The 16,339-nt window shown below is 46.7% G+C and overlaps 1 protein-coding gene across 16 annotated transcripts in view; it reads left to right on the top strand.

Moving 5' to 3' along the window:
• TBC1D22A (TBC1 domain family member 22A) overlaps nt 1-16,339 on the top strand; it is a 342,685-nt gene that overhangs the window by 187,467 nt on the left and 138,879 nt on the right. For 13 of the 16 annotated variants that reach the window (XR_011433576.1, XR_011433574.1, XR_011433579.1 and 10 more), the window contains one exon: nt 14,545-14,620. Coding sequence is in view for 10 of the 16 variants with exons in the window: in XM_023631094.2 (XP_023486862.1) it covers nt 14,545-14,620 (76 nt within the window). In the remaining 6 variants the exon portion in view is untranslated. Of the gene's footprint in view, nt 1-6,632; nt 6,695-14,544; nt 14,621-16,339 lie in introns of all 16 variants that reach the window. The other 3 variants (XR_011433577.1, XR_011433578.1, XM_070254069.1) reach the window with 1 other exon arrangement.

Below are 16,339 nucleotides of genomic sequence, written 5' to 3' on the forward strand. Positions count from 1 at the left end.
GAGAAATTCTTTATTTTGTGGTGAAACGGTTGCTTGAATCTGACCTGGCGGACCGTGCACTGGGGGTTTGCACAATGCAGGAGGGTGACCCAGGCTGGCTGGGGCACAGACAGGGCTCAGTGCAGAAGCCGTGACCATGATTCCCAGTCTGTAACTCTGAAGCTTCCGTGGTGAATAGTCCTCAGCGCTGGGGCAGTTTCTGGGTTTCCTCCCTCAGCGCTGGGGCAGTTTCTGGGTTTCCTCCCTCAGTTGTGTGGTGGCTTTGATTGAAGTTCAGGTAAGTTGAATTTGGGGGAATGCTTCACTTCATTTTCCTCCTCATTTTCCACTTCCTTACCAGTTGCTCTTTGCCCATTTTGCTGCGTTTTGCCCTCTGTGCCCCTTGTCCTATGGGCATCCTGAGTTGACGTGCGCAGGGTGGCTGCATGTGGGTTTGGCCTCTGGTTCCTGAGGGGCGATCTGGCTTGCGAGATGGAGGGCCTACGTGGCTTTCCCCTCAGGTCTCAGCATGAGGCGGACAGGTGTTCTCCTCAAGTTAATGGGGTTGGGAGTCGGGGGAGGTTCCAGCCGGAGATGTAAGTTTTAAAAATCATTTGGTGGGCCACTGTTTCTTCCAGTGTTGTCTCGGGTTGTGTCTTTCTAATGCTGTTTAGTATTAGTAGCTGCCTTTTGGGGATAGTTTTGGTGTAGATCACAGAAATCCATCTGAGCCAATGCTGCTGATGGACTATTTCTTTACGAAGGACTGCCTTACAGCGCGGTGTGGCGTTCGGCCCCAGGAGGACAGGTCTCGCGTGGCTTCTGGTGGCAGCTGCTGCCAAGGCGCTGTGTGAGCCCTGCGTCCTGTCGTGTGCAGCAGTGTCCAGGCGGGGCGAGGCCTCCTGAGGCTTTTAGGGGATTATTCTTGTGCTTTTGCCAGCCCTTTCATTTCACTAACAGCACTAGCACTGGGCCTTCGGCAGCTGTTACTTCCTGAGTTACGGTTTCCATGTTGGCCCACCCTGAAGTCATCCTGTCCCTCTCAGATTCATTACTTAACAGGACAGCCTCTGAGTAGGAGAGAACCGCTGCCTTTTATAATTAGTCATTTGCATTTCCTTTCCTTGGGGAAGAATTACTCAATTCTAAGAACTGATTGGTGGCATGGAAGTGATGGGAATATTGGAGAAAGTGACTATATTATCTTGGAACTTGTCAGAGAAAGGGCTGGAAATGTGGCGGTAGAGTGACTCATTTAGAGAAAGGCAGGGAAGCTACCAGGCCTGTGACTGGAGTCTGGAGTGGCTGTTGTCTTGAGGGCGGGGTGCATCCCTCAAATACAGCTGTTGTGTGTTAGCCATGAAGATAATGCTAGTGAGGAGAAAAGGGACAGCTGTATTGCAGGAAACCAGAGCCTGTGCAGGGAGCCCTCAGAGAAGTTTATGCTTCAGAAAGGAGAAGGGCCCAAGGCAAACTCAGAAGGTGGCTCCGGATCCTCAGAAATGAGCTTAGACGGCTGGAACCTGGGCTGGTCTGAGGCCTGGGGATGTGGTTATCTTCCAGCTAAGCTCAAAGGAAAGAGAGGAACAAAGGGGCTGTCTGTTGCTTGGCACGGTGGCAGAGAGAAAGCTTACTTGGCCCTGATTTGGCTTTTGTGGTGTGCGTCAGGAAGAGCCTTCACCTGGAAAGAGTAGCGCAGCTCTCAGGTGGAGCCAGGCAGAGCTGCGGCCTGGTGCCGAGCCCGTGGATGGGAGAGTGGACGAAAGAAGCACCTAGTCCATGTAAATCTGTTCCTGTCTCAGACACCAGACGAATCATGCTCTATGTGTGGAAGAGAGGTGATTTTAGAGCCCCAGTTGACAAAATTGAGCATTCTTGGCAACATTTTAAAAAGGTTTATTAAATAGACAAAAATGTGTTGGTTACCAGGCAGAAGCGGACGATTCATTAAGAGTGAGTCATGGAGCAGCAGACAATTGAAAAATGAAAATTCAAAAAAATTCGATTTACAATAGCATTGAAAAACATAAAATCTATGCTGTTGCCTGAATGAATGGTTCATTCCTTTTAATTACTGGGTAGTACTCCATTGTGTGAATATATCCCAGTTTGTGTATCCATCCTCCTGTTGGGGGAAGCCAAGGCTGTTTTCGATCTTTGGCAGTTACGAATAAAATTTCTGTGAACATTCACGTATACGTCTTCTTGTTGACATATATTTCATTTCTTTTGAGTCAATACCTACAAGAGGACTTGCTGGGTCGTAGTGTAGGGGTCTATTTAGTTTTTATGAAAAACAGCCAGATATTTCCCCAAATTGGTTATACTGTTGTACACACCTGTCAGCAATGAATGTAATGTCAGGCTGCTCCACATCCTCACCAACATTGCATTTCCCCATCTTCTTTCTTCATGCTGGATAGCAATCCTTTGTTAAGATGCATATGTATTTTGAAAATATTTTTTCCAAAGTTTGTGGCTTGTCAATTCACTTTTTTTAACAGTGTCTTCTGATGAGCAGAAAAATTTAATTTTGATGAAATCTGATTTATCCTTTTTTTCCTCTTGTGGTAATGGTTTTCTTTGTGTCCTAACTACAAATCCTTTATCTACTCACAGGATGCCAGGGTATTCTCCTAAGTCTGTCTTCCAAAGGCTTTGTAATTTTAGTTTTTACCTATAGGTTTATCATGTGGCTTAACTTAATTTTTCTGTGTGGTGTAAGGAAGGCGTGGTGGTTCATTTTTACAATAGAGACTTCCTAGTTAACACAGCACCATTTGTTGAAAACAGTTTTGTTTTGTTTCTAGAACAGTTTGCTTGGGCACCTTTTCTGAAACTGAGATGATGGTCTCAGTGTGTCTGTTTCTGCACACTGTTCTGTTCTACTGATCTGTCAGTGGGTCTTGACGCCAGTACGTCCTATCTGAGTTGCCCGAGCTCTTCCTGGAGTTGGGTAGAGTAAGTCCACCAAGTTTGTTCTTTTTTAAAAAAATTGTACTGTGGATTTTGGTCCTTTGCATTTTTATGTAAAGTTTTTCAGTAACCGTTTCCTACCAAAAAAGCCTTAGGAGCTGGGATTTTGAGTGGGATTATATTGAATCTATATGTCAGTTTTCCAACAATTAACAGTATTATTAACAATATTGATTCTTCTAATCCATAAGCATAGTGAATTTCTTAATTTATTTAAGAATTCTTTAATTTATCCTCACAAACATTTTGTAGTTTTCAATGTATGGATTTTGCTCATATTTTGTTAAACTTATTTCTAGTTTTTTTTAATGCTACTTTAAATGGGATAGCTTTGCTTATAATTTTTTTTTCCGATTTTTACTCTGGGTTTATACAAATAACTGATTGTTGTAAACTGACATAGTTTTCCAGTTAGTATTGTTGCATAACAAATTATTCCAAAACTTTCTGACTGAAAGCAACTGTTGTATTATGCTCACAGATTCCGTGGCTCCGGTTTCAGTCAGAGCATGGCGTGAATTGCTTACCTATACACCACAGTATCTGGAGCCTCAGGTGGGAAGATTTGAAGCTGGAACAAGTTGATACCTAGGGGCTGGAATCATCTAAAGTCTCATTTGTGTGTCTGGTGCCTGACTCTAAGACTAGGACTGTAGACTGAACTGCCCACACGTGGCCTCTCCCTGTGGTTTATCATCCTCATGGCACGATGGCCTTAGGATAGTCAGAATTCTTACATGGGTCAAGGCTCCCAGTAAGACTTCCAGAAAACAAGGTGCAAGTTGCGTTTTTTGTGACTGAGCCTCTGGAGTCACATGGTATCACTTCTACTGTACTCTTGCAGTTGAAACAGTCACAAGCCCACCCACATTCAGAGAGAGGGAAATTACACTCTATCTCTTGATGCGCAAGTGCTGGTCACATCATGAATGAACATGTGGGATACAAGATACTGTCGTGGCCACTTGTGGAAAATGTAATATGCCACACCGTATTTATGGTGATCTTGCTAAATGTACTTATTAGTTCTAGGAGCTTTATGGTACATGCTTTAGGATTTTCTATGTACATAATCATGTGATCTGCACATAAGCAGAGTCTTACTTCTTTCTCTACAATATGTATGGCTTTTATTTCCTTTTCTTGCTGTATTGCATTGTCAAGGATCGTAAGTACAACGTTGAATGGAAGTGATGAAAGCAGACATTTTTACCTCCTTCCAGACATTGGTGGAGAGTAAATCATTCAGGCTCTCACCAGTAAGTGTGGTGTTAGCTGTTGGATTTTTGTAGATGCCCTTTATTGGGGTATTGTTGATGGTAAATTCCACAGGGAAGGAGTCGATATTTTTAATAAGCATCCTGGTTTATTTTGATAGGTCCTTACACTTGAGGAATACTAATCTATAATGGAAGAAAAAGTTAAGGATAGAATTTAAAGAATTGGTAGAAGAAGATCTGAAAGACAGATCATAGTTTGCTGAGACTTTAAAAATTATGAATCAGTGTTTTGTTAAATGGTTTTTCTTCTGTTGAGATGATTGTATGATTTTTCTTACTTATCTGTTAATGTAGTGAAGGACTTTGATTAATTTTTAATGGTAAGCCAACCTGCATTCCTGAGATAAACTCCACTTTGTTGTGAGCTATTAGCCTTTTTACGTATTTCTGGATTCTCTTTTGGTAATATGTTTTAAGAGTTTTACATCTGTGTTTATGAGGAATATTGTCTTCTATTTTCTTTTCTTCTAATGTCTTTTTCTGTTTTGGCATTAGAGAAATGGTGGCCTCATAAAATGCTCCTGTAATTTCTGAAAGAGTCTGTATAAGATTGGTATTATTTCTTCCTTACATGTTTGATGGAATTCGACAGTGAAGCCATCTTGGCCCAGAACTTTCTTTGTGAGAAAGTTTTGACTATAAATTCAATTTCTGCTCTGGGTAGGGCTCCAGATTTTTTTTTCTTCTCTTGTCAGTTTTGATAATTTGTGTCTTTTGAAGAATTTGATCTTTATGAACAGTTATCTAATTCATTGACATACTGTTGTTTACAATATTCTCTAATTCTTTTAACGTCTGTAGGAACTGTAGTGATGTCTTGTATTCCTAATATTGAAAATTAAATTGATTAATATTTGTCCTAAGATCTGTCACATGGTCTGTCTTGGTGAGTGTTTCGTGTGTCCTTGAAAAAAAGAATGTGTGTTCTGCCTTGTTGGGGGACGTTCCTGTAACTGTCAGTTAGGTTGTTTTGGTTGGTAGTATTATTCTAGTCTTCCCTGCCCTTACTGACTTTCTGTCTGCTTTTTCAATCAGTTGCTGAGGGAGGACTTCTGAAATTTCCAACTACATTGGTTGACTTGTCTCTTCTCTCAGTTTTATCAGGTTTTGCTTCATGTTATTTGAATCTTAGTTATTAAATATATACACATGTAGGATGATTATGTTTCTTGATGAATTTGTATGTTTATCGTTTATTGTTATGAAATACTCCTCTGTTTCTGGTTATATCCCCTGTCCTGGAGCCCAGTTCATCTGATATTAATATGGCCATTCTGTCTTCCTGTTGTTAGCATTTCCTTGCTGCATCTTTCCATCCCTTTCCTTTTAGTCTACTTGTATCTTCTTATCTAAGGTGCATTTCTTGCAGATAGCTTCTAGTTGGATTTTACTTTCTTATCCTTTATCCTTGTGTGTTTAGTTCATGTACATTCATGTAATTATTTATATGGCTAGGGTTTAGGCCATTGTTTGCTGTTTGTTTTTTATTAATTTCATCCTGTTTCCTCCTTTTTCCTATGGTCTTTCAGATGCATTGAGTACTTTTTTAATTAAGGGACTTTATTTTTTAGAGCTGTTTTAGGTTTACAGAAATATTGAGCAGAATGTTCAGAGTTCCCATATACTCCCTCACGTCTTCCTCACAAACACACAGTTTCCCCTGTTCTTAACATCTTGCCTTAGTGTGGTGTGTTTGTTACAACTGAGCCAATGTTGATACATTATTATTTACTAAAGCCCATAGTTTACATTAGGTTCCCTCTCTGTGCTGTTCATTCTGTGCTTTGGGCAAATGTATAATGGCACGTATCCACCGTTATGGTATCCTCCATTACGGTGTCGTACAGAGTGGTTTCACTGCCCTGAAAATCCCCAGTCCCCCGCCTGTCCATCCCTCCCTCTCCAAACCCTTGACAATCACTGATCTTTTTACTGTCCCCACAGTTTTGCCTCTTCTAGAATGTCATTTGCTTGGAACCATACAGTATGTAGCCTTTACAGACTGGCGTCTTTCCCTCAGGGAGTATTTTTATTATTCTTGTTTGTTTTCACTTTGGCTCATAGGCCGTCTCTCCTCTTCGCACCCTCTTTTCCGTTCGTGGTTCCTCTGCTTCTTACAGTGCATACCTGTAGCTTACCGTAGACCACCTTCGGGTGCCGTCACACCGCCTGTGCTGCTGCTCGGCCAGTCTCTGCAGACAGGCGTTCGGCGTTTCCCCACTTTCTGAGTGGTTTACAGTAGGAGCTGGTGGCTCTGTCAGGGCTGATGGGCGCCTCCAGGCTTCACCACTCTCCTATGACTGATGTCACCTTGGAAGCGGGAACAGGAGGGAGCTTTCTCACACTGTGTGGGAACCCAGTGCCTTGTGAAGCAGCCATTCTTCTCTCCATTTACAGATGAGAAAACAGAAGATCAGAGAAATTCAGCCAGCAGGGAGGAAGCGAGGAGTTGGCTTCATGTACGTTTACAGTGCTCTTCCATCTTCGAGCGGTATCTGAGAAACACCGTGCGGCTCTGTCCTTGCTCTTGTCCTTCTCCCCTCTCCTCTGAGACTGTGAGGAAGACACTGAGGGCGTAGCTTTAACCAGTGCCTCTAAGCTTGGAGGGACAGCTAATGTGATAGATGACGTAATCAAGACTCAGAATGAGGGCAGCTGCCTGCAATGCCAGCCGGGAACCAATGAAATGAACAAGCTAATAGGAATAAATGAAAAGCCCGATGTTCGAGTTAAAACCAACCAGTATCGGTTGTTAAAAGCGGTTTGGACAGTCTGGGTTGACTGCATCTTCAGTGGGCACTCTCAGCGTTATTTTGCCCAGATTACAGCCTTGGTCTCATACCTGACGTCCTGTATTCTCTTTGGCCCCCTCTGTCATTCTGCACCTTGCAGCCACACTCATCTTTTCAAAATGCAGATCTAACTGTGGTGGTTCCCCATTTCCACTCCTTGACTTCATTTCGTAGCTTTGCTGTGGTCTTACCCTTCACTCCTCACGTGACCTTCCAGCCTCAGAGTGGTCCACTCTGCCTTACCCCACCTGCCTTGCTGCCCTCCAGCGGCACTGGCCTGCATCCTGTTCCAGAAGGTGCCATGCTCTCGACTGCTGCCGGGCTTTCCTGTGCAGTGCTCCCTTCTTTCCACGTCTCAGCTCAGGCCTCACGTCCTCAGCGTGTTCTTCAGGCCGGGCCCCCTGTTCTGTGCTGTGGCTGCGGGCCTCCCCAGATCCCGGTGAGCCCCTCACATGCATCTGCACGGCCTGCATGATGAACGTTTGCTTAATGACTGACTGTCCTCTCTGTGAATAGATGGACCTGTTTGTTTTTCTCCCTGCCTGTGTCAACTCAGAGGACCCAAGACCACCCCCAACACCTCCAGGTTCAGTGTCTCCTGGGACTCAGTGTATAGTTGTGCTCCTGGCCATGATTCATTACAGTGCAAGTATGCAAGGCAGAACCAGCCAGAGGAAAAGGTCTGGAGGAAACCAGGTGCAGGCTTCCAGGAGTCCTATCCCGTGGAGTTACGCAGGAAGCGCTCAACTCCCCAGACAACACGTGTGAGATATTGTTTACCAGGGAGTGTAAGAGACTCCACGCTGGGGTTTCTGTTGAGGGCTCTCCACGTGGGCACCCTCTGCCTGGCATCATCCAAAATCCCAGACTCCTAGAAGGAAAGCAGGGGTTCAGCATAAACCACATTGCTCAACTGAGGCACAACGAGTCATTCTTATTAGTTAGCAAATGGTGGGAACACTCTCAAACTCCAAGGTCCCAGGCACCAGCTGAGGGAGGGCCTACCTTGCAGACGGGCCTGCCGAAGGACGTTGGTCTCAGGCCTGCTTTTCTGCACACCGTCTCTGCTCGGGACTCAGTGGATTGTCTGGCACGTAGGAGGCATTCAGTAAGTGTTTACTGTGCAGATGAAAGAAGTAATAGTCTGATGTGGTTCTGTCTTATATTGGATTGATTCATTAATTGGAATGATGTATTAATTGTTGGAAACTGAGCGAGGCTGTGGCAAGTAGCCCTCCGGCTCTCTGTCCTCTGGACCTCCAGGACCTGTGTGGGGTGTGGCCAGCTGGCCTCAGGGCGTCTGAAACCGGATCTTAGAAGTGTTGAAGGAGATGGAGGTCTTTCAGACCACCGTTTGCAAAGAGGACAGCTGAGCTGTTCCAGAGGCGGGTCCAGGGGGGCCAAGAAGCCAAATTTGGTTTCAGTATAAGAAAGGTTTTTTTGGAGGGAGATTGGCCGGGGAGGGGGCTGTGGGTTTGGTGAGGAGATGGCTCTCTGGTGCAGAAGGGTCGTGTCGCAGGTGCAGAGGGTTCTTGCTTCTCCACGAGCTGCAAGCTTTAGCCGCTAGGTGCTGTGGCCTTCCAGCTAGGCCAATCTGAATTTAGTTTCCCACTCCTCTCTGAAATGCTCCTTCAGAAGATTTTATTCTTTTGTTCAGATGCTTTTCTTCTGAAGAGCACAGAAAGTGCTATTTGTTCTTGTGGGATTGTGAGGTTGGAATAGCAGCAGATGTAGGGCAAGCCCAGTGTGCGTTCTGTGATGCTTCCTGCTAATGTGGACTTTACCTTCTGTAAAACATTTCCAAACGGTCGTTGTGCTTCTCAGACCTTCCTTTCTTCCCTTTGACCTGTAAGTTTTATGTATTATATCCTTTTTTAAAGACACAAAATCATATCTCAATTTGAAAGGATATGAATGTTTACTTTTTGTGAAAGGAGTAATATTATTCCTATTAACATTTCTGTAAATGTTGAGTGTTCTCACTTAACTCATATTTTGCCTGTCCATTCATATGTTCATTCTGCAGACGTTTTCTGTGCTAGGCGTGTGTGTGGGTACGTGTTTGGATGGGGTGCTGGGGGTGGTGTCCCGAAGGTAAATCTTGTTTCCCAGGCTTAGGCAAACAGAACCTGTGGTCTGATCAGAGGTGCTGGTGGAGCCCTGCACCAATCCATATAACAAGAACAGAGTCTTGGGTGAAAAGGAAAAACAGCTTTACTTTCTTTGCCAGGCAGAGGGAGCAAAGCAATAGCTAGTGCCTTAAGAATTGCTAGCTCCTCATTAAAAAGCGGGTAGGGATTTTTAAAGGTTGAGGAATGTGGCTGCTTGTACGGAGGGGGCCTATGGCCTTGCTGGTCAGTACTTTCCCACTGGCCTGCGTTTGGGGCTGCTTGCAGGGGAGGAGGAGGAGATAAGAGATTCTGCAGATGGGTGTCCTTGGCTGTCTGTCTTCACAGTGGATGGTGGACTCTGGTGCCAGGAAGCTGAGGAGTTGGGGCCTGAGAAGCTTCAGTTTCTTGATATTCTCTGGACATCAGTTTCCCTGTAATAAACTTCAAGAACCCATGATGAGCCACTACTTTAGTGTGAGCCCAGTGTGAGGCTGCCTGGGCTTGACCAATTTGTAACTTCTGTTCAGTTGTAAAGTTCAGGGAGTCAAAGGTTGAAGAAACAGATATTTGCATATGAGTGTAACTGAAGAAGCAGGGAAAGGGGATGAGTGCTTTTAGTTTTAACCCCATATATGCTGGGTTCAGTGCAGGGGAGCTGATATCAGGGCCAGTATTAATTAAAAGCCTGTAATACCCAGGAGGGCCTGAGTGCCAAGTGCCGCTCTAGAGAGGCTATTGCTTGGGCCGCAGAATGTTCTTTTCCCCTCGCACTTTCTCCCTCAGCCTCTGGCTCTGGAATGTCCTTGGCATGTCCTTCAGAGGCTTCCTGGCTGCTGAGCAGGATCATCTGCAGCCTGGATTGCTCAGCTGACTGTGCTGTGCCCCGGCCTTGCTGGGCTCTGCCCGCTGAGCCCCATCTACTTGGCTGGGTGGGAGCCTGTATGAAGGCTGATCTTCTCTGTGCCTGGCCTAAATCCAGAATACCAAGGCCACGCCTGTCAATCTTTTTGGGCTCTTTCAAAATACAGACCTTTTTTCTTTTAGGCCCTCAGGTGTCATTCTTTTCTCATTGTTTGGATTTCTGAGAGAACTCATCATCCCTACCTGGGTTTTGAACAAATTGAGAAATAAAACAAAATAGTGGCAGATGGAGACCAAAGAATACCTTTTATTTCTTCTAAATGAGTGGCTTGAAATCCTATCTTAGTGTAAGAACCAAATAAACTGGCTGACCGAATCCCGGGATTATTCAGGCTTATCTTCCCCGTCTGAGCCAAACCTGGGCCAGGGCAGGCCAGCCTCATGTGTAGCAGAGCCTTAGTGGGAGCAGCCTGTGTGGGGGAGGAGCCTTCCCTGGGAGAGCAGCCTTCTCTGGGGGAGCACCCTACTCTGGGGGAGGAGCCTTCCTGGAGGAGCAGCCTTCTCTGGGGGAGCAGCCTTCTTTGGGGGAGCAGCCTTCCCAGGGGAGAAGCCTTCCCTGAGGGAGCAGCCTTCCCTGGAGGAGCAGCCTTCCTGGGAGGAATAGCTTTCCTGGAGGAGCATCCTTCCTGGGGAATCAGCCGACTCTGAGAGTTGGAAGGATAGCTCAAGTCACAGGCTATTTATTCTCCCAGATTTAGCAATTGACAAGTTGCCTTCTTGAGGTGAGTATTTCTGGGGATAAAGTGCACCAGCTGAGTTCCTTCTACTTGGAAGCAGACCCCAGGTTTGGGGGAGTGTTTCCTCCTAGCTTCTAGCTAGTTGTTTGCATAACCATTAGGTCCCTGGTCAGCCGGGGCGTGGCCTCCCTCAGAGGGAGAGGAGGAGATGCGCAGTACATCTGGACAGGCCAGCCCCCAATGAAAACCCTGCTCCTGTGAGTATTCTCCTGGGACCACTGGGGGAAGGTGTGACAATGTGCTCCCAGTGGCTGTGAATCGAACATTGATTAAATTATCTGCAAGGCCTCTACCTAAGGTTGCAAAATCACTCTCTAGTTTGTTTCTCATCCTTAATTATATCCAGCTATCTTGTTCAACCTGGCTCATCAGAAATTCTGCCATGAGGTTACACAGCGTGTAAACTTCCAACAACACAGTATGCACCAAATTTGAATATAAATCTCCTTTGGTTCTCCAATTTCCAGGGAGAACTTGTCTTAAAGGCTAACTCTTAGTAGTTTAAGTCCAAAACCAAGATTTCTCTTTGCTGTTAAAGTTTGAATACATTAAAGCTCACACTTTGTCCTTAACCTGTGCCACTGCCCTCTCTCAGCTGGAGGGGCGCCCGGGATCCCACTGGGATGCGCACGGTTCCTGCAGGGTCCAGCGTCCTGTCCATTAAACTCGAGGCTCTGACAGCCTTCACTTCTCACGAGTTCAAAGTTTAGCAGGACCCACAAGTTGTCACCAGATCTAGAAGACACATCACGCCCAGGCCCCTGTGGCAGTCGTCCCCTGGAGAACGTGTCCTTCGTGCCTCTGCAAATCACGGAGGGACCTTGACATGGCTCTGAGTGAAGCCGGGGGCACAGAGCACTTCTTGGTTTTGCCCTCGCAGAGGTGTGACAGTGTGGAATCCAGAGCCTGTCGCTCAAAATCCGCTTGGGGGAAATCTCCCTGTAAGACGTTAAGTCTGACTGTGTTCATTCTCCATTTCTGGGGGAAGAAAAATCCTTGATGCCTTGTAGACATTTTTAGTTCTGTGCCACAGTACCTGCCACTCCCGCTCTAGTTAGGGAATGCTGTGTATATGCACTCACGTGTGTGCTCACATGTTAAACGCAGAGAGAGTGCTGACTGTGCCAGAGACAGTCAAGTCCTCTTCTAGGGCTCCTCAGCCGTGGAAACTGCGGCTGGCTTGAAGGTTGTCCTCTCAGCCCACGTTGGCTTCATCTGGAAAATCCCCCTCATGGATTCTGGAGCATGAGGCCCTGTGAGTGCTGTGGCCATGTGCCCAGGGCCTCCCAAGGCTCCTTCGTCCCTCTCCAGGTTTGGATTCTCCAGGGTTTGTGGGTCGTCCCCTCGGAGCACAGGGAACTCCAGGAAGGTCGTTCTCTAAACATTTCTGACAGCAAATCCAGATCTGCCCCTCCGCTTCCCTCCTGGACTCCGAATGCAGGGTGAGAACTGGGGCCACCTGCCCCAGTCATGTGAATCCAGCACCCCTCATGTCCGAGGTGCCTGCAGACATCTTCCGCCCTCAGTGTGACAGCATCAGGAGTGTCCCCCCACTGTCTCCAAGGCCAGGAAGGCTCTGCCCATGGGACTGCACACTTGCCTTGCCAGGCCTGAGCCGTCCGGGGGCTACAGCTGCCTGGGCCCCATGCCTTGGCCCACACCTCACTGAGGCAGGGGCCTCGCTCCCCTCACCAAGGCTGTGTGGCCCCCCGGGGTCACTCCCAGAGGACAGGCTGTCCTCTCCCATCACGAGCCCCCAGGAGGCACCAGGGCCCGAGGCCCAAGTGCTCAGTAGAGTCCAGGATCCACAGGCACAGGACCACAAGCTTGGCTGCTCCAGATTCCTCTTCTGGTCTCTTTATGTCTCAGTGGATTCTCAGGGACCCTGATAAAGGACATCCCCAAGCCTCTTGCATTAGTTTCCTACTGCTGCTGTAGGGGTGGAAAACTTTTCGCATCTTCCTTTCTAAGTTCTTTGGCTGGTCTAATAGTTAAATTGACGTAGACAGATTAGCAGGAGAAAAACAAATTTTATACGTATGGGAACCCCAAAGACATGAGACCCTGAGACAGTCAGGCCCTTGAGGCTTGGATGCCATCTGAGCTGGGGGGAGGGGGCGGGCTCTGGGCTGCAAGGGGAGAAGACCGCACAGGAGGAGAGCAGATGTCGCCCTGCCCGCAGAGAGCTCTTTCTCATATAGGAAGTTGTCTTGGGTTCAGGGCCTCTCTCTCAACTCTTGTAAGCAGTTCAGGGTAAGGGAAACAGCTCTTCCTGAGCCTCTTGGGCCTTGATTGTCTTCAGCTCGAAATAATCCACATGCCAAAGTGGCACATTTCGGGGTGCTCTATTCTCTTCCCCTCGCTGCTGTATCAGATCACCACAGACAGTGGCTTAAAGCAACACAGATTCGTTGTCACCTGGCTCTGGAGGTCAGGAGTCTGTTGTGCGTCTCTGCGGCCAGTTGAGGTATGGGCAGGGCCACGTCCGTTCTGGAGGCTCCGGGGAGGGTTTGCTCCCTTGCCTTTTCCCAGCCTGTGTCTCTTGACTCGTGGCCCCTTCTTTCACCCTTGAAGCCAGCGCTGGCAGGTGGAGGCTCTCTCATGCCACAGCACTCCGACCCTGGCTCTCCCCCCCGCTTCCACTTTGAAGGACCCTGTCATTACGCTGCACCTCTGGATAGCCCAGGATAGTCTCCCTGTCTTAGTCAGTGGATCAGCTCTCTTAATTGCCTTTGCCGGGTTCCAGGAATAAGGCCGTGGGCCTCTATGAGGCGTGTTATTCTGCCTTCCGTGTTCATCAGCAAGTGTAAGGCTGTCACTGCATGAGTCCAGCTCAAGCCCTCATGCTGACAGGGATCCCTGAGTGCCGGCTGCAGCTGCTCAGGGTAGCTCCATGGGGAAGCCCCAGGGCGGACAAAGCGGGGCCAGCTTTCCTCTCTGGCTCGTCTCTGCGCTCTCAGCTGGTGACAGTGGCCAGCAGGGCCTATGGTTCCTGAGTACCTGCCACGTCTTGAACCCTCTTCCATCCTCCACTGCTGTGGTTTCCTTGAATCCTCAGAGCAGTCCTGGAAGGCAGCATTATGGTTCTCGTGTTATAGATGATGACAGTGAAGCCCAGAGAGGTCATGTAACTTGCAAGGTCACACCACTGCTGAGTAATAGGGCTCGGCTCCCACTGCAGGTCTGTCTGACTTAAGACTTTTCCCCCAATGCCTACGCTGCTTTTCTTATCTTAGTTTTGAACTTCTTCACCTGAGTTCTCTGAGAGGAACGTCACACGTTCCCTGTTTCCTCTTGCAGTGACCGTGCTGTTGGCCCTCGTATTGTCAGCATGGTTGGCATGATGTCGGCATGGTCTGCACTGGGCTTGGTCGCCATTTCGCATCAGCTCCCCTGGCAGTGCTGAGTGCTCACTACCCCTGTGTGCCGGCCAGGCAGCTGCTTTGCCCACTTGTTCAATTTAAATGTAAATATCTTACATTTACATATAGAAATGCTCCATTAAGTATTTCCCGAGATGGGTGTGCTCATCCTCCCATATCGGGAAATGTTGGACTTTGCCTTCTCAAAGTAAGACTCAATCGTACTGCACGCTGGCGGTATAAGGCAGCCTCACGTGGCGTGCATATCTCAGTTTGTGAATTTGTTCTATTATACAATGTTCCCCTTTGCCCAACTGCCTTTTTCCTCTTTGGAAAATGTGTTTTATTTTCTATGCATATGATATTTGTTGTTATTTTTTCCTTAGGACAACTACACCTTTGCCCAACCTGGGATTCAGATGAAAGTGAAAATGTTGGAAGAGCTGGTGAGCCGGATTGACGGTAAGCCAGCTTCTGAGCACCCCTCTCCCTGAGGGGTGGGGAGAGAAAGTGGTAGAAGGCTTGGGGACTTGCCTCCATCCTTCAGCTGGACAGGATGCCATCCTCGTCCAGCCCATGGCCCCTGGCGTACACAGGGCAGTGCTGTGCTAGTGGAGCAAGAGCCGCTCCCAATCCTTTCCTGAAGGTGATATAATCAGAATTCAGTGCAGTTGCTTTGCGGAAAGTAATGAGTGAGGACCAGAAGCGAGCGCTCTCACTCCTTACTGTGCCCGGTGATTGTCATAATCTGGGTGATAACATGGTTGTTTAGGGCTGTCCTTTGGCACTCTCTTCCCTGCCTTGTGCATCATTTTGCTATCAAGGATGCTGGGATAATTTCTCCATGGAATCCAATTAATTACCACGTCTGGAAATAACATCTTTAATATTATGGAAAAATTATAGTGTGTGCTTGGGCAATTTTAGATTATGCTTTCATGTTTAAGTGGGGGCTTTGAAATACTTTTTACCTTCATCATTAAAATAATTCCCCCTATGATGTGCTGACTGTCATATTGCAATAGCAGAGTTTAATTAAATGAAAGTTGAGAGATAATGCTTGCCCGTTCCAAGCATATTCTCCTGATAGTTTGTTAAATTAACGAACAGAGCATTAACAAAGTGACACCAAGCAGAACCAAGGCGTGGATTTGTGACACCAGCCGGTCAGTGATGAGGTTTGGAGAAGAGACATGCCCTGTCACAGAGGCCCCAGGGGAGCTTGGCAGGTGATGTCACCGAGTGTACAGAGGCATTGTACTCTGCTTGAAATGTAGACATGGCAGTGCGTGTCCCAGCATTGCCTTTTGGGGATGTGCTTGTCACTCTTCCTTGTTTCCCCTGCTGAACCTTTGGCAGTGGAGAACTCTGACAGTAGTAATCTTCACAAGAAGGGCACTTGGTTTGGGAAACTATTGAATGACATTATAAGATGGAGTCATACAAATTAGAAACTCCATTTTGTTCCTTGATTGAGTCTGATTTTCAACTATGTATCTAATGGTTAATACCTAATTTCCATATTATGAAGTTTTACCCAGTTCTTCCAATAATACTTTATTTGATTCAGTGTATTTAGCTGCTTTTCAACCTGTTTATTCACATCCTGTGTTTTGCTTATGTAACTGCACTTGTGCACATTTCTTGTTAACTTCACAGTGAGGGCTTGTTTTGATATTGTTGGAGTTTTTCCCCACCAGCATTTTCACAGCTGTTCCCCAGCCTCATTTAGTTCTTTGAAATATGATTTGTAGTAGATGTGAGTTTCACTTTTTCAGTAGGTTCTTCTTTTCCTCTTGTGTCCTTCAGAAGGCATATTTTATGTTTTCGTGGAGGTTAGAAAGTTGTGGTTAGTGCTTATTTTTTCCAGTGCTGCCGTTCGGGAAATCCTTGAATTGATTTTCTCTGGTGCTGTGGTTTAGAAAGAAGCACTTTGCAGATTTGCTGGATGCCTGTTTAAAAGAGCCGCAGTAACAACCAGAGGGACCCCAACCAAATCTGTACTTTTTAGTAAATCACATTTTTATTTTCAGTGCAGCTTTGGAGGAGGGCATTCTCATCCTGCAGTTTTTCGTTTAAATGATCAGTTCTTCACAACAGAGAAGATTCTTTTTCATAATAGGTTAAACTGTGTAACCTGTTTGTAACTGTTCTTCTAATGAAACCTTACAGAATTTTTGT

Source organism: Equus caballus, chromosome 28 (assembly GCF_041296265.1).
Source record: "Equus caballus isolate H_3958 breed thoroughbred chromosome 28, TB-T2T, whole genome shotgun sequence".
Taxonomy (NCBI): domain Eukaryota; kingdom Metazoa; phylum Chordata; class Mammalia; order Perissodactyla; family Equidae; genus Equus; species Equus caballus.